The following is an 18,817-nucleotide window of genomic DNA, read 5'->3' as shown; positions in this document are numbered from 1 at the left end:
AGCTCATCTCAGGGTCAAATGTGACAGCATCACAAAAGCAGATTATCTGGGGTCACTACCCCATTGCTGTTTGTGGGATCTTGCTGTGCTCAAATTGGCTGCTGCGTTTCCTGCATTTCAACAGTGGCCACACTTCAAAACCACTTAATTGGCTGTAAAACGCTTTGCAGTGCCCCAAGGTTGTGAAAGGTGCTATATAAATGCAAGTACTTTCTTTAGGGGAGGTGTTGAATTGCAATATTTAAATAGGGGTTACTGACATGGACAGAACCCACCCCCCCCCCACCCAACACCATTTCCCTGTCAATTAGCTCCTCCCCACCTCTACTGCCTCAACCTGTCCATAAACCACGTGTGATACAGGTCATGGACAGGGTAGAGGGGCAAAGACATTGTTTAAAGAGATTCTTGACTCCGTTCGAGAGAAGCTGGTAGCAGCCAGTGAGGTTTGAATCTTTTGCATTGTCCAGGAAGTCACCTCCTTGCTGCTGTACATGTAAACCTCTCCGTCACTGAAACGTGCTGCCCCCTTTAACCCCCGTTACTTCCAGCCTTCTCCTTTAAGCTGCATTAACAGGCTCCACCCAGCCTGATTCTCCTCCTCCCTCCCACACAGCAAGAAGCCAATAAACAGCACAGTTCATGAGGCCAATTAACTCGACTGTACCATTCCAGTGAACCCGGTCACTGAAACTCAATAGACACTACCTCACCCCCCCTCCCACTGTCCCGCCATCGATATCATTCACCGGCTACACCGCGCACCCCACCTCCCTCCAAGGGTGTCTACACTCGCGAGGTTGAGCACATTAATCTGGGTGTGTTTATATCACAGTTCCAAAGGTGACAGGGCAATACCCTCAACTGCTACAAGAGGCAGAATCTGACAGACATGAGCTGTTTAAAAGGGAAGCGTGCCCTTTATTCAATAAAAACTGATGATGAGTAACCACACCAAATGGATTTCTAAATCCATCGTCCCGGTTCAAGCAATCCACCAATTTATTGTGTTTAAAAATTTGATCCCATTTCTGATTGAACTCCTGTCCTGGGAGACTCAGAGGGTCTATCGATTGAAGTTAGTCTGTGTAGTTTGGCCAGGAAGGGCTCTGGGAAGGGGCCTGCGGACATCACTCAGGTTTGCTCGCCAAGAGGCAAAAATATTTGATACCGAATTCCACGACTGTCTCACTGGACACCCCCATGGTGCTCAGAAGCCTAGAGGGAGAGGGAGAGAAAGAGAGAGAGAAAATTACTCAACGTTTAATCGACAGAATCAAGCTATATTCAACTTATGAAAAGCGATGTGACTATGTAGTGAAGTGGAGCCCATCTGATAGAGAATAAAATGATAGAATTGCAGCATCATCCAGCACAAAGGAGACCATTCAGCCCATCATGTCCTTTGTTAGACTACACAATCAGTCCCACTACCCTGCTATAATTCATTCCCCTTCAAGGATTTATCCAATTCCTTTCTGAAAGTTACTATTGTAGTATAAGAGTCTGGCATAGAAAGGGTTAGCGTGGTATTGGGTACAGTACTGTCCACAGTGTGATGTAAAGGAACACATGGCCCGAGTCTAGAGGGCAGTCTTGTACCAGACAGAAACGTGTGTAGAGGCAAGCATGGAGACAGCTCCTTGCTTAGACCTTATACTGTTAATATATACATAGTTACAAATAGTTAATAAACACTTGCTGTTAAACTGTACAAAACTTAGAACCTCTTCATGAGAGTCACCGAACTACGCACAACATTTTCCAACAACTATTGAATCTGCTTCCACCGCCCTTTCAGGCAGCGCATTCTGGATCATAATCCATTTAGTAAAAAAACAACTTGCTCATCATTTTTTGCCAATTGCCGTAATTCCTTCTCCTCTGGTTACTGACCACCGGAAACCACCTATTTATTCAATCACTCAATTAAATCTCCCCTTAACCTTCCCTGCTCTAAGGAGAACAATCCCAGCTTCTCCAGTCTCCCCATGTAACTGAAGCCACTCCCCCCGATACCATTCTTTTAAATCTCCTATTCTCTCCAAGGTCTCATACACCCCCTCCTAGAGCATGAACTGAGCGCAGTAAACCAGCCGAGTGATTTATAATGGTTTAGCTTATCTTTCTTACCCCTATACTGTACGCCTCTATCTATAAAGACCAGAATCCTGCTCTTTCAACAGCTCTCTCAACTCGTCCTGTCACCTTCAGAGATTTGTGTCCATAACCCCCCAGACCTCTCAGTTCCTGCAAACCCCATAAAATTGTACCAATTAATCTGTGACCTTGACTGACGGAAGAGACAAAGCATTAACACTTCCAGAACAATACACATCAGATAGGCACAGTTACATTGCAAATTGTACAGCTCTCACTATCAACTCTTAACACATTTACCATGTAGGGTCAGGAAATTCTATCTGGCTATGGTATCCAAGGTGACATTTGAGAGCAGATAAATTGGACTTTTTTTCATTAATTCACTGGATGTGGGTGTCACTGGCTAGGCCAGAATTTATTGGCCATCCCTAGTTGCCCTTGAGAAGGTGGTGGTGAGCTGCCTTCTTGAACCGCTGCAGTCCATGTGGTGTAGGTACACCCGCAGTGCTGTTAGGGAGGGAGTTCCAGGATTTTGACCCAGTGACAGTGAAGGAACGGCGATATATTTCCAAGTCAGGATGGTAAGTGACTTGGAGGGGAACTTCCAGGTGGTGGTGTTCCCTTGTATCTGCTGTCCTTGTCCTTCTGGGTGGTAGAGGTTGCGCGTTTGGAAGGTGCTGTCAAAGGAGCCTTGGTGAATTGCTGCAGTGCATCTTGTAGATGGCACAGAAGAGGTATGAACGTGGAAGGCCATTTGGTCCATCCTCCATCCAGACAGAACCCACAGTCCTCTGATCCCACAGCCAGCTGGGATTCAAATTATCCCTGAGTTAGTGCTCCCACCACCAACCCGGACTGAGCAATTCCATTCCATGTGTTTGTCGCTATATGTGGAGGAGTGAAAATTCCTGCTGTCGGTCCTGAATGTGTCTTTTGTTAATTTCGACTGTGATCTCTCCTCCTATTAAAAAAAACTCTTCTTTCTAAGGAAACTCGTACAAAACCAGACGATCAGTGGCAGCAGTGTGTACCATCCACAAGATGCACTGCAGGAACTCACCAAGCCTCCTTAGGCAGCAACGTCCAAACCCACAACCGCTACCACCTAGAAGGACAAGGGCAGCAGACACATGGGAACACCACCACCTGGAAGTTCCCCTCCAAGTCACTCACCATCCTGACTTGGAAATATATTGCCGTTCCTTCACTGTCACTGGGTCAAAATCCCTCCCTAACAGCACTGTGGGTGTACCCACACCACAGGGACTGCAGCTGTTCAAGAAGGCAGCTCACCACCACCTTCTCAAGGGGCAACTAGAGATGGGCAATAAATGCTGGCCCAGCCAGCGACACCCACATCCCGTGAATAAATTTTTAAAGCTATCCTGAAACATCAGTGCGACACCTAAATTTCCTCGATGGTGTCGTCAGGTTAGCAGGTCACTAACAAAACCCTGCTTTGTCTCATTAACACATCTGATTACCAGTGTATTAACCTAGTTTAGTAACGCAGCTCACTGATATATCTCATTGACATTTCTCCCATTAGCTGCTCATTAACATAACCCTGCGCCCTTACAAAAGACTAGAGAATGTGAGTTTTCTGCGTTCTGTCAATTTACACACAAACATTTAGATGCATGAGAGTTGATGCTGGAATCGTGCTGCAGTGGACTACATGCTTTAAGTTTGCAATTGAGAGCAGTTGCCACCTACTGAGGAAAGATTTAGGGATTATTGCCAGTGTATAAAAACCTGGGTGTGAGGGGCGGGGGGGAAGCAAGAGGAATTTGCGCCGTTACTCTATAGTTTTGGGAATAAACCTGGGATAAGGAAAAGACAGGCTTCAGATCCATCGGGCAGAATTGTCCCAGATTCGCACTAAGTGCGGTAGCGGATGGGAAAGATGGCGTTTTACCCGCCAGCAGTGATGGCGGCTTTTCACGCCGCATCGTCCCACACCCGCTGGGCTACTTATGCATTCCTGGGATACACGCCGTTTCTACAGCGGGTGGGCTCCGATACGCCTGCCGTGCCATCACCTCGCCGCTTCATCACACCGGGCACCACATTGAAAGTACAGACGCGCTCAGTGCTTCCAGCCCAGGGCTGCAGCAAAGAAGACATGGCCCCGAAAGGCAAGAAGACTGCAGTCCTCGAGCGCCTTTTGGATGCCGCGGAGGCCCCGCTGTGATGACCTCTACCCCTGCTCTGGCCACAGGAGGGGCAGCAACATTACCACACTGGCTTGGTAGGCAATGGCAGTGGTGGTCAGTGCCAATGCTGCACAGAAGAGGTTGGCCATCCAATGCAGATAGAGGATGGATGATCTCATCCGTGCAGCCAGGGTAAGGCAACCATCTCATCACTCTAAACTCACACACTCACAAGCCCATCACACATTCACTGGCATCTCACTCACTGTCAGCTCAAGGGACATCACCACTCACTCTCTCACACACATCCTCACATCTCCATCTGGCCTCATCTCCTCTGGAGACTGCCTCCTCAGCCCTCACCCTCTTGAGGCCACTTGCACAGATCGACATGTGCCCCCATACACTCCCTTCCGCAGTACAGCCCTCGTCCTGCCGCCTCTTCCCTTGCCTGAGGCCACTTCCCACCCCCCTTCCCCAAGCAAGCCCTAGCCCTGCAGCCATTGAAAAGCCACTCGCATACGGCTGATCTGGCAGGTAGAGACCTGCCCGTGAGCCCCCCTGAGAGAGATGCGGTGCTGCCTGTGAAGCCTGGCGCTAATGACTGCGAGAGCTGCCCGAAGCAAGGCGGGCCAACAAAACCTCGAAGCCCCGAGCAAAGTGCAGCCCGCCAAGTATGTGCTGTTGCGAAACACGTCGGTGTGTTTTCCCACTGAAAAGTGGACGATCCAGCGGGGGTGGGGCAGAAGATGAGCCTGGCTGTATAATGATATGCTGATGTATTACAATGAGGGTCCTGACGGCTGATGATGGGGAATGCGGCCCACTATCGGCAGGCTGAGGAGACGATCGCAAACTGGTTTCACGACATTGTGAAACCGATTTTTGGCCTTCTAGCCACATTGTCCGCTCACGCCAACGAACACGCCCGACGCCAGCGGGCACGGAAAATCCTGGCCATCCTTTCCTCAGTATATGAGCAGTGACTTTAACAATGAGGTCTGGAAGTTACTACTGCTGCTCTTTTAATAGCGGTTTGTCTTACTCCTCTTCCCTGAAACTCGTTTTCTGTTCCCGCTGAATTTTTTTCTGACATCAGAAGTTGATTCATTAGGAAAGAGGAACGCTTCGAGCTTTTAAATAGTCTCTTGGTCGTACAGAATTTGAGTATTGCTGAAAGAGAGACATGCTGTCAAAGCTTTCCATCTTGCACTCATCAGGACAGATGCAAGAATACCCAATTTCAAAGGGAGCAACAATATTTACTGTACAGAATACACTTTTGTTCCCTTTGAAATTTGGCATTTTTGTATCTGTCCTGGTTTCTATTTTGTGCAATGGGATGGCCTTAATGTCCAAGAACAATGGGGTGATGGTTTTAAATATTAATTTTCATTGGAGTAGGATAAAGAGGAAATTGGACCAGGTCCTATCACTCCCCAGATTCTGACGGCTTGAATTGTGCCGGATTTAGGCTCATAAGGTTTTCAGAACATTCCAAAGTGGAAAATTTCAATGTAATTCCAACATGATTGCAATTCAGAAAGTCCAGCTCAAAGATGATTTCAATATCGACTGATGGGGAAGGAAAGAGGTCATTCTTCCTGTTAACGCTGACTTTCAAGGAGTTTCCATTAGCAATGTTCAGTTAGTGAAAGAGATAGCTGTCAGATGGTGTTTCAGTTGATAGCCAGAACCCACTAGCTGCTCAATTATCTTGGAAAGGTGTCATTAACCTCTCTGCAGTGAGTTGGCTATGAACGTTTTTTATCTGTCCATAACTGCTTTAATTTGCCTTGCTGCCTAAGAAGTTCTTTCTCATATCACTTTCACTTCTTTTGCAAATTACTTTAATTCTGTGCCCTCTCGTTCTCAACCCTTTCATGGGTGGGAACAGTTTCTCCCTATCTACTCTGTCCAGCCCCCTCATGATCTTGAACACCTCGATGAAATCTCCTCTCAGTACTTCTCCAAGGAAAACAGCCCCGACTTCTCCAATCTACCTTTGTCACTGAAGATCCTCATCTCTGGAAGCATCCTCGTGGGTCTTTTCTGCACACACTCTCTCTCTCTCTCTCTAACGCAACCGCATCTGTCCCACCAGGTCAGCTGCTGCAGAAATGTTGCGGTGAATGGAGGGACCAAGGCTAGAGTTTGGGAATTTGAAAATGCCATTGTAAATGATGCAGGTTTGTAAGCAGAGATTGGAGGCAGGAGGAGGCGATTTTGGAAGGAGGGGAGGAGGATGCGATTGGAGGGAGCTCCAAGGAAGCGATCGGCTTCGGACAGTGGGTCCTCTCAGGACCAGTTGTATGACGTCCCCGTTGAGGGTGCTGTTCTCTGTAAGAGCCTTCAGTCCAGTCAAGGTGAAGACTTGGGGAGCGCCTCTTGTTAAAACTGAAGCAGGAAATGCTGGAAGACTATGATAAAAGCAAAATGCTGCGGATGCTGGAAATCTAGAACTAAAACAAAAACACCTGGAAAAACTCAGCAGGTCTGACAGCATCTGCGGAGAGGGATACAGTTGACGTTTCGAGTCCGCATGACCCTTCAGAAGGCTGTTGCCTCATTTGGTGATGTGAAAATCCTCCCATATCCTGCAACAGCTTGCCCGACACGTGGTACAAAATACAAATGGAAGGAGAAAGGTTAAACCCTCACAGCAAGCGGTGAGAGGAAAATTATACCAGCAAAAATTTGTTTTCCCAGTGCGTCGTCTGGGTGGGAATTTTACTGGTTCCATTGCGACGGGTTTGGAGCTAAAGGGGCAGTGGGAGGGGTGGGTGCTGGGAATCTGACTGCAGAACTGCAGTCTCCCCGCAGCCAATCAGATTTCCCAGAGGCAGGAGAGCAGCGGGATTGCAGTCGTGCTTAATGGCAGCGGGCAGCCAATTGTCAGCGATTTCAAATTTGACCAGGGGCTGCACGGGTTCACCCGGGAGCATTGGTGACCCCTCTGCCGATAGGAGGTGAGAGCTGGGGTGAGGTGATTGGTGGCTGGAGGTGAAAGCCATCGAGGGCTGCTGCATTGCACGAGAGGCTGAGGTTCCTTCAAGCAAGGGAGTAAAAAGTTGGAGGGATTGCACAGTGCGAGCCCATATTGGAGGGCCCTTAGTGGAAAGGTCTCTCCCAGGATTCACTTCAACAGCGCAGCCGGCACTCGGGGCTCGAGCGGCTTTAAGCCTTGAGGGCTCCGATTCTCAATGAGCAGTATGCATAGTGTTCAGTTGCTCTGTGTTTGATAGTGTGAGTCTGTTTACTGTTGGTGCTCACTGTGCTTGATTAGTTCCGACTGGGTGTGGACTCGGAGAAAAGTAAACAAAGCTGTTAGAGCTGGAAGCTAGAACAGAAGCATGGAGCAGACATTTTAAAACACTGAAATATAAAATATGCAATGGTCTGTACTCAGAGTTTGACTCTTCCAGTGAGGAGGAGATTGAGAAATAAAGAGAGAGAGAGAAAGAGAGAGAGAGAGGGAGAGATAGAGAGGGAGATTCAGTCACATAGAGCAGGGCTACCACAGCCAGAGGTGCAGTAGCTTCATGAGGGGGTCAGAGTCCGTGTGAGGAAGACACATAGGGCTAGGAATGCAGCCCAACGATCTCACTGCCCAATTGAAAAGGTTTACATGCAGAGAGGCTATGCTTCATGGAGCTATCAGAACCAGTGTCTCTGAAGACTGTTTCTGTCCAGTGGAGTGGTAGTGGATCTGTACTGAATGCTGGAGGAGAAGTTGAGGCCAACAGGGTGCGGCAGCCGCCTGCTTCCCATGGCAGCAAGGGTCACCGTGACACTCGATGTTTACACCACAGGATCATTCCCTGGATCATCTGGAGATATATGTGGGTTTTCTCAGTCAGCAGCTCATCACAGCATCAAGCAGGTGACACAGGCCATGTAGCAGAGGGCAGAGCAATACAACAGGTATCACACTGATTAGGCCAGTCAGGCCAAGATTGCGATTGGAACAGAGACCATCGCTGGATTGCCTTGCGTTCAGGGGTTCATTGACTGCATTTTTGTGGTCGTCAAGGCTCCTGCAGGGCAGCCAGGAGCCTGTGTGAACAGGGAGAGCCTCCACTCTCTAAATGTACAATTAGTCTGCGATCGCCAGAAAAGGATTGTGCAGGTGAGTGCACAGTTCCCAGGAAGCTGCCAACTCGAGATCACCCCCAGGTGCCTCAGCTCTTCGGGCCACCCGAAAGTCTCCATGGATGGATCCTGAATGATGAGGGGTATCTACAAAAGACATGGCTGTTTACCCCCCTGCCTCCCCGAGTGAAACCCCAACACAGAGGCAGAGAACACCGACAACCACTCCCAGGTGAGTAGAAGGACCACCATTGAACAGGTCACAGGCTCTCTGGAAGTGAGGTTCAGATGCCTGGATAGATGTGGGGGAGGGCTACAATGTGCTCCATTAAGTGAGAAGAGCCCGCATAGGCTTCAGGGCAGCTGTTTTATCGACCCTTTCAAGACCCACCTGCCCTTCCCTGCTTACCTGGAGCGATTGAACCCCTGAGCCCAGGTCTGGGCCCATCTCACCTTCCCATTGCTCAACAGTCATGGATGAGGCCACACTGACTGTGGAGGTCAGAGTCACTTGATGGTGTGACTCTCCATGAGGGTCGCCACTCTCTCAATGGAGAAGGACATGTGCTCACGTGCCAGAGTCTGGGTGCTACTCACGCCATGGATGGACTCCTCCAGTTACTGACTTCCTTGGCCACTTCCAGCCAGGCTTTCTTTGTGACGCTTGCTGGCCTCCTGCCCCCCTCCACTGGGAAGGTGACCTCTCTCCGTTCCCTCATAGGGCCAGGGAGACATCACTGAACCTTGGCGCTGCCCTTCCTCTGACTCCAGCTATTCCTGCTCAGGCTCCCCTGTTCCTCAGCCCTTCTCAGAGCACTCTGAGTGTGCACAGACTGTAGCAATGTTGCCAGGTTCCTTCTCAAGATGGTGTCTGCCTTTAACCTGCCGGAACTTTCCCCATCCACCACCCGTTATTGGCCAACATCCCTGCTTGCCACCTGTTATTGGCCAATTCTCCCACCCATCACCCGTTATTGGCCAGCTCTCCCACCCGTCACCTGTTATTGGCCAGCTGCCCCACATGTCACCCGTTATTGGCCAGCTCCCCCACCCGTCACCTGCTATTGGCCAGCTCCCCCACCTGTCATCCATTATTGGCCACACCCCCACCTGTCACCTGCTATTGGCCATCTCCCATGGCAATCGCCCGCTATTAGCCAGCTCCCATGCCAATCATCCGCTATTGGCCAGCTCCCATGCCAATCATCCGCTATTGGCCAGCTCCCATGCCAATCACCCACTATTGGCCAGCTCCCATGCCAATCACCCACTATTGGCCCTTCCCAATCCCAGTTTCTCCCTCCCAAACCTAGCCTCTCCCTCTCAATCCCAGCCTCTCTCCCCCTTCCCAATTGCAGCCGGTCCCTCCCAATCCCAGCCTCTCTCCCCATTCCCAATCCCAGTCTTTCTCCCTGCCTCCCAACTCCAGCCTCTCTCCCTGCTCCCATTCCCAGCCTCTCCCTCCCAATCCCAGCCTCTCTCCCCCTTCCCAATCCCAGCCGGTCCCTCCCAATCCCAGCCTCCCTCCCCGTTCCCAATCCCAGCCTCTCTCCCTGTCTCCCAACCTCTCTCCCCGTTCCCAATCCTAGCCTCTCCCTGTTCCCAATCCCAGCCTCTCCCTCCCAATCCCAGCCTTTCTTCCCCCCCTCCCAATCCCAGCCTCCCTCCCCCTTCCCAATCCCAGCCAGTCCCTCCCAACCTCAGCCTCTCTCCCCCATCCCAATCCCAGCCTCTCTTGCTGATTCCGAACGCTTTGTATCTGTTGTCACCTGTGACGTTATTTTGTGATTCCGGGCTACGTGTCGATGGGAAGTGTAGCACCTGAATCAGGATGTGGAAGGCGTGATGTGTTTGGAGCGGATGACTGGATCTGAACCAGGCCCAGCCAAGCTGACAGCACCATGAAGTGAAGCGGCTAATGTGGCTGAGAATGAGACATCCTATTAATCAGGGCCCTGGCACCAGCTCCTTGGAGAATCCGACATCTTAATGAAAGACGCAGGGTGGAGTTAAATACACAGCTCCATATCTGTGGGATGCAAATTCCAGATCAGGACAAATCCTCACACATTTAAATGATATTTAAAGGATATTTAAATGACCCACACTCGGGATAAAGACGGACTGGGGCTGGGGAGGGGTAGGGATTGTCTTTAACTCCAGGGGCTGATGTGTTTTGTAAAACAGAGATGGACAACAATTTGTATGTCAGAAGATGTTGAGGTAGATACACGATGCTGATGAGATACGTTTCATGATAAACTGAGGTATATATTTCACTGTGAAGGCGGGGGAGGGGGGGGCTTGTGGTGTGGGTGGGGCCCTATAAGGACAGAGTTAAATCTTTCTATTAACGCTGGCTCTTAACGGAAATGCTATTGCCGTTGTTCGGGTTGAAAGGGGGATTCCAGTCAGGACGTGTTTAGCGGACAAGGGGATTCACCAAGGGGCCGGAAGCTGTTTATTTGCTTTGATTGCTGCCATTGACCCCCAGCATTGAAACATCTCTGCCCATCAAGCCGAGAAGCGATGGCTTCAGGTGGTGAACAACCCTGTAGAGGGTGTCTGCTCCGTGTCGCTGTCTTACAGCTGATTGGCGGTTCAGTCAAGGTGAAGGTTTGGGGAGTGAATCCTGTTAAAGCTGAAGCTATTACAGCTGATTGAACCAGGTATTGCTATGAAACACGTGACATGTAACAGGGAGGAAAGGAAAGTTTAAAAAGTGGGTGTTTGAGAAATTACTTCAGAATTCTGCAAGGATTGGCCTGGAAGTGTTATCGTTTTATGCTTTATGCAAATTCAATAAATGCCTTTGAAATGTAATATCTTGGGGAGTTATTTCTAAACCTATATGAGAACACCTATTCCCTAACAAGTGGGGTATACATGTTGCGCGTGTATCTTCGCAATCAGTTATCTGTATTAAAATGTGCCAACTTAAATATTGGGTCAAACTCATCTGTCAGTCCCCAGGATTGAAGTGTCTGTGAATCCGGCCAGTTTCTTCAGCTTTTCTGAATCGGAGTCATTAACATGAATTAGGAGCCACAGGGGGACCTCCCAACACTGATCCCCGGGTCAGCCTTCGGGGGTCACTGGGGCTGGGAGGCCTGAGCCAACCTCGCCGTTTGAGACAATTGAACATCATTGGGCAGCTCAGTGGAGAGGACACAGTCTGCATAGGGTTTTGTACCTTTGTTCAGCTTTCTCCAGCGATGCTTTAGCGTTTTCCGGATCATTCTTCAGGTAGGTTTGATATGAACCCAAAGATTTCAGAAATCCAATGAGCCACGACACAGGCTTTTTGAACTTGATATAAACGTCTTCAGCTCTGTGTCAAGGAAGATGTCATTAATGGAGGAACAGAGCACTCATGTAGGATTTATACCTATTGTGTCTCCTTGGAGGGTTTCGGGGTATTGGGGGGGCTCTTTATTTACTGCTTGTTTATTAAGAGAAATGCTTAATTAAAAAAACGTAAATGTTGGAACCACTTAAAACCAGCTCCGTTGGGTGGGACATGTCGCTCGTATGCGTGACGCCAGACTCCCAAAGCAACTGCTCCACTCAGTATTCGGTCGTGACAGGAGACTCCCAGGAGGACAATCGTCAACGCGTCCCTGAGGAGGTCAGGCACCCCCTTCGACCCACCGGAGACTCCGGCTGGTGACCGACCAAAATGGAGAAGGCTCATTCGGGAAAGGCACTGGACACCTCAAGAGACCATTGGGAAGGCGCAGAGGTGTCGGGGAGAGTGCACAAACCTTCGAGCAGCCCATCCACCCAACCCTTCAAGCACCAGCTGCCCCACGCGTGGCAGAGTCCGCAGCTGGTACAATGGACTTGTCGGCCATCTGGGAACCCATGGAACCGGAGTGGAAGCAAGTCACCCCCGAGGGACTGCCCAAGAGGTAGAGGGGATCTGTTAGGGAACTGCTGATGTGGGATTTCAGGAATATACCTACACATCTGACTCTCACCCCAATGTTACCCATTGCGCCTCTGATGTGTGGATAACATTGGGGGAGTGAGGGAGTCAGAGAAACGGGACCTTTAAGAGAGAGGTAATGGGTAACATGAACAGAACAGCAAGCAGAGGCAACCACGTTCCCATGAGGACATGGGCAGGCCACCCTAATTGGGAATGTGATACGGAGTAAGGGAGGACTGGCGTCCCCAGTTTGGGGCAGGGAGGAGGGGGGAACACCTTTAGACAGGCTCATCCAGGCCACTGGGAATGGCTTCGCTTTTTGTTACCACAGTTGCACTGATAATCTCAACGGGAGGGAAACAAGTGACGTCAGGGGGTATGAGATCGAATCCTGAGCAAGTACAGGGCCTTAATGCTTTGTGTTTAAAGACAGCAGTGCTTCTCCATGTCTGTCTCAGTGAGAGCTCTTTATTGAACTGATCTTTAAGACGGCAACCTCCGGAGAGGCTGCCGCCATGGCGTAGTCACATGACTATGGCAAGCCAGATAGGACACGTAGAACTGATTGCATTTCCAAACCCAAACACTCATGTAGCTGCTGTCCCTAGAATTGGACAATGAGATGAAGGCCGTGAGTCAATGATTGGCTCTGGAGAAATTTAGTGGTTTGGGATTATAGAAAGAGATTTTTAAAAATGAGCAACCCAATCACACGGAGAGAAACTCAGAGGAAGAACCAGGGGTTCGAAGTCAGGGGGCGCAGGCATTTGTTACCCTGACTTTCACGCAAGGTTATAAAGGGGGTAATAGAACGCTCACTTACACCTTGTAAACTGTTGCTCAGGAAATGTTTGTTATTAATCCTCACTTGTGCTGAATAAAGTTTCATCGCTGTCACCAAGATGGGTCAGTGTCCATTCCTTGCTTATTCCAGTTGATCAAAAAGAAAAGCTAACGAGGTTCCTGCTCTCAATTTCCCAACTCATACCCACCTCTTCCTGCTGCGCTCAGGGACCAGCTGCTGAAGGAGGACAGGAGATGAGCCTTTACAAAACTCTGGTCTCAGCCGGAGGATGGTGAACACCTCTGGCACCGCACAAAGTGAACATAGGCCCCTTCGAGAATGAGGCTGGGGAAATAATAATGGGGAACCAGGAAATGGCAGAGGAGTTGAATAAATACTTTGCTTCAGTCTTCACAGTAGGAGATACCAATAGCATTCCAAAAATACTAAATAATCAAGCGGCGAAAGAGGGGAGGAAATAAATACAATAACTATCAATAAAGAAAAAGTACTAGGGAAATGAATGGGGCTAAAGACCAATATGTGCCCTGGACCTGATGGGTTACATCCTAGGATATTAAAGGAAGTAGCTACAGAGATAGTGGATGCACTGGTAGTAATCTTCCAAGAATCCTTAGATTCTGGAAAAGTCCCAGAGGATTGGAAAACTGCCAATATAACATGTTTATTCAAAAAAGGAGGGACACAAAAAACAGGTAACTATAGGCCAGTTAGGTTAACATCTGTCATTGGGAAAATGTTGGAGTCTATTATAAAGGATGTAATAGCAGAGCATTTAGAAATACATAATATAATCAAGCAGAGTCAGCATGGTAACTAGCAGGATAGATAAAGGGTAACCAGTAGATGTAATATATTTGGATTTCCAAAAGACATTCGAGAAGGTACCACACATAAGGCTACTTAATAAGATAAGAGCCCATGATGTTGGGGGTAGTATATTAGCATAGATAGAGGATTGGCTAACTAATAGAAGACAGAGAGTTGGGATAAGGGGGACATTTTCATGATGGCAACCTGTAACTAGTGGAGTGCCACAGAGATCAGTGCTGGGGCCACAATTATTTACAATATATATTAATGATTTGGATGAGGGAAGTGAATGTACTATCACCAAATTTGCAGATGATACAAAAATAGGTGGGAAGGCAAGTGGTGAGGATGACAGAGAGTCTACAGAGGGATATAGACAGGTTAAGTGAATGGGCAAAAACTTGGCAGATGGTATATAATGTGGGAAAATGTGAGGTTATGCACTTTGACAGGAAGATTAGAGGAGCTGAATATTATTTAAATGGAGAAAGACTGCAGAAAGCTGCAGCACAGAGGGATTTGGGAGTCCTTGTGCATGAATCCCAAAAAGCTAACATACAAGTTCAGTGGGTAATAGGAAAGGCAAATGGAATGTTGGCCTTTATTTCAAAGGGAATGGATATAAAAATAGGGAAGTCTTGCTAAAACTATACAAGGCACTAGTTAGACCACACCTAGAATACTGTGAACAGTTTTGGACCCCTTATCTAAGGAAAGATATACTGGCATTGGAGGCAGTCCAGGGAAGGTTCATTAAGTTGATCCCGGGGATGGAGGGATTTTCTTATGAGGAGAGGTTGAGTAGGTTGGGCCTGTACTCATTGGAGTTTAGAAGAATGAGAGGTGACTTTATTGAAACATATAAGATTCTTAAAGGGCTTGACAGGGTAGATGCTGAGAGGTTGTTTCACCTTGTGGGAGAGTCTAGGACCAGAGGGCATAATCTCAGAATAAGGGGTCACCCATTTAAGACAAAGATGAAGAATTTCTTCTCTCAGAGGGTGGTTAATCTGTGGAATTCTTTACTGCAGAGGGCTGTAGAGGCTAGGTTGTTAAGTATATTCAAGGCTGAGACAGATATATTTTTAACCATTAAGGGAATCAAGGGTTATGGGGAAAAGGCAGGAAAGTGGAGTTGAGGATGATCAGATCAGCCATGATCTCATTGAATGGCAGGGCAGACTCGATGGGCCGAATGGCCTACTTCTGCTCCAACGCCTTATGGTCTTATAGTCTTATGGGAAAGATGTGTTAAGGCTTCAGATAGGGGGCAAAAAGAATGATGAAAATGGCTTCAGCCATAGATTGATGAAGCTGGGGTTGTTCTCCTTGGAGAAGAGAAGGCTGAGAGGAGATATGATAAAGGTATTCAAAATTGTAAGGAATCTGGACAGTGTAGATGGGGTGAAACTGTTCCCGTTGGGGGAGGGATCGAGGACCAGAGAACACCACGTCAAAGTGATTGGCATAAAAACCAAAGGCGACATGAGGAAAAGCTTTTAATGCAGCGAGTGGTGAGGATCTGGAAGGCACTGCCTGAGAGCGCGGTGGGGGCCGATTCAATCGAGACTTTCGAAAGGGAATTGGATAACTCTGTGAGAGAAAACAATTGCAGGGCTACCTGGAAAAGGCAGGGGAGCGGGACTAGCTGAATCACTGTTGTAGAGAGAGCACAGACTGAACAGCCTCCTTCTGTGCTGTAACCATTCTATGGTCGTTCTAGTCCTACTAACGTCTGTGAGTTTCAGACTGGTGCCAGAGGATTCATAGCACAGTTAACACTAAATATACCAATATTCCCCCATACAGGACCCAGGTGTTAGAATAAGAAACCGTGTGAGTTCATTTTTAATATTTGGTGGTTGGTGTTAACATTACTGTGTATGATATATATTTACCTCTCTTTGTCAGGGAAAGTGATGGCATCAAATACTTCCTTGTACTCATCCCATACGATTTGCTTTGCTTTAGTTTCATAGGGCTTTACTGCTGTTAACAGCTGTAAATAGAAAGTACAACAGAAAGATCTACCACATTGAACCATTGGTCTAACGTATCTTGCAGTAATTACGTGTTCAAACATGCTCAAGGTAAACTCTTATCAAAAATAATTATTCCATTGGAGACGCAGGGTACAGCTGCTGCGAAAGCAACTTCTTTCGGACCACCGCACGGTCAACATGGCCAAACAGTCTGCCAACTGTGCATGGCCTGGGCAGCTTTGAGGTGGTCACTCGGTGGCTTTTGTCTTGGCTGGATTCTGGACCTTCCTCCGAACAGTAACAGCTTGTTTTTTGTTTAAAATGCACTGGAAAAATCTGGCCAGTTTTTCCTGAAGAACCGAAAACCAAATGGGGCAGCAGCTCCTAAAGGGCTGCTGCAATTGTTATTAAGCAGTTTTTTTTTTAAAATCCTGTCACTTGCACAGACGCTTTTGCTCGGGTTGCCAACTGTGATTAAATGGATTCCTGGGAGGTTTCCTCACATGACTCAGCCCCCACGCTCCAGCCATTAGTCGGCCAACACACCCATCCTCGTGATGCACTGCCTTCCTACGCCAATTGGAAAGCAAAAAAGACTCATTACCCAATTGGATGATGTCTGCAAAACAGTCCCTTTCCATCTTATTTTCAATATTTTTATACCTGGTAAAGAGAAAATGACAAAAAAAAACTATCTTTTTTAATGTCCAGATGATTTTACTCCCAGGGTTTGCACACAGCAGTGTCCTGGGATTGACCTTCAATTCCTGGAGACTCCAGGCCAATCCTGGAGGGTTAGCAACCCAACTTTTATTGATAAATATAATGGAGGGATGTGAGGGATTGTGGGAGTGGGGTGGGGGGGTGGGTGGGCGGTAGGGTTTGGAAACCCTTTCTCTCTTTGAAGATTGTGCTCCAGGAGGTGCAGGAAAGGAAATTCGCCCTGTTCAGAAGGAAAGGTCACCTCCCGTCAAAGCAGAGGTTAAAGGTTACAGGTTGTAGGTTACAGAGAAGGTGAATGGATTTGGGGACCTGGGAACAAACCAGGAAGAGGTTTCGTAGTTTCAAGAAGGGTGATGGAGGAAAGGTGCCCATTTTAAATCTGTTAGTTTATTACTGAGACTTTGCACACACTAAATAAACTGTGAGCCAGAAAACCCATGGGGGAAGTTGCATAGGAGATTTATTTATTTTTTCCTTCTTTTTAATCACCGTGGAAAGACCTTTTTTTGCGGGACACACATACCTCGCACTGGGACACATCAGGTAATGGAAGTTGTGTCGCCATTGGAAACAGGTGCTGTGTAGAAATGGTTGATTCCTAACTGCCCTCTGAAATGGCCGAGGAAGTTGCTCGGTTGTATTCAAGACGACGGCTCACCACTGCCTTCTGGAACCTGTAGAAGGCGCTGTGTAGGAGTACAACAACAATGGCAACAACTTGCACTTATATAGCACCTTCAGTGCAGTACAACGTCCCAAGGCTCTTCATCATCAAACAAGGTTTGACACCAAGCCACACAAGGGTATTTTTTGTTTTCATTCACAGGATGCGGGGATCGCTGGCTGGGCCAGCATTTATTGCCCATCCCTAATTACCCATGAGAAGGCAGTGGTGAGCCGCCATCTTGAATACAACTGAGTGACTTCCTCGGCCATTTCAGAGGGCAGTTAAGAGTTAACCATATTGTCGTGGGTCTGGAGTCATAGGGTAAGGATGGCAGATGCTCTTCCCAAAGGGCACGAGGGCCTTTACAACAATTCAGTGGTTTCATGGTCACCATTACTGATCGTAGCTTTCTTTTTTTGTAAATTCCAGATTCATTTAAATTCCTGAGTTTCCATGGTAGGATTTGCAAGCAAACTACCATTAGTCCAGGCCTCCAGACCGTGAGGGCTGTAACATAACCAGCATGCTACCACACCCCCTCGCAGGTCACACTCAAATTCTTACAGGGACAAGTGAGATTTGGTAAAATTGGGGCCTGTGGTGCCCTTAGATGCCCCAGCTAGTTGCATGCTATACTAATTGGATCGATGTGTGCCTACCTTAGGCCCCCCAGTTGCGGGTAACCCATTGAATCCCATTGGCGATAGGGATTTGGGAATTCCATTTATTCCCCATGAACGAGAAAGTCCCCTGCCCTTTGTAGATATTCAGGGGGGGCGACCAAAAGTGGGTTATCAGAAGCACCTTAAAAGGACAGCGATGTCGCGAGGCAGAGAGGTTCAGGAAGTGAATTTGCAGGGCTTGGGGGCCTTGGCGGCCAAAGGTAGGATGAAGCTTTGAAAATCAGGGGATGGACCGGGGTGGGGGGGGTGGGGGCAGAATTAGAGGAGCACTGAAATCTCGGAGGGCTTGTGGAGATGGAGGAAATTAGAGTGTTAGGAAGGGGGAAGACCACATGAAGGGATGTGGACTGGACACAGCTCCCCTGAAAAATGTGGCATTTGACACTGGATTATCCTAATTAGCAGAAGGCTGGCGCTGACCACAAAGGAGGCTTCCGTCAGGAGCCTGTCTGGGTGAAATCAGGCACACAGCTCATTCTTGACTCTGAGAACGATACTTCCCTTGGATTTAATTCTCCTTGGTCGGGAAGTATCGTTCTCAGAGTCAAGAATGAGCTGTGTGCCTGATTTCACCCAGACAGGGCTCTGCATAAACCAACGGAGAGCCGTGAAATTGTTGGCTGTTACTTCCAGCAAAGTTGTAAAAAGAACTGAAAAACAGGATATTGTGTATCAAAGTGGCGCTCAAACCTTGGGAAATGAATCTGATTGAGGAGTAATTATTGCAGTATAGTGGGCGTTTATCGTGTGCCCAGCTCATTCTGATCAGCTAGCCTTGGCTTAGATGCAGGATGAATCGGCCTTTACACCGCCCTATCGAGCACCCCAGCTGGGAGTTCTTCCACCCAATTCTTAAATGTGC

At 48.2% G+C, this 18,817-nt stretch overlaps 1 protein-coding gene across 1 annotated transcript in view; it reads right to left on the bottom strand.

Moving 5' to 3' along the window:
• Positions 1–896: 896 nt before the first annotated feature.
• Positions 897–18,817, bottom strand: part of LOC144686246 (putative methyltransferase DDB_G0268948) — a 34,431-nt gene continuing 16,510 nt past the window's right edge. The window contains exons 4-5 of the mRNA XM_078551340.1: positions 15,799–15,899; positions 897–1,218 (exon numbers count right to left, since the gene is read on the bottom strand). Of these exons, the coding sequence (XP_078407466.1) occupies positions 1,131–1,218; positions 15,799–15,899 (189 nt within the window). The 3' untranslated portion in view covers positions 897–1,130. The remainder of the gene's footprint in view (positions 1,219–15,798; positions 15,900–18,817) is intronic.

This window comes from Cetorhinus maximus, chromosome 11 (genome assembly GCF_964194155.1).
Source record: "Cetorhinus maximus chromosome 11, sCetMax3.hap1.1, whole genome shotgun sequence".
NCBI classification, from domain to species: domain Eukaryota; kingdom Metazoa; phylum Chordata; class Chondrichthyes; order Lamniformes; family Cetorhinidae; genus Cetorhinus; species Cetorhinus maximus.
Note: the sequence above shows the minus strand (reverse complement) of the source record. Positions and strands in the feature narration are given on the sequence as shown.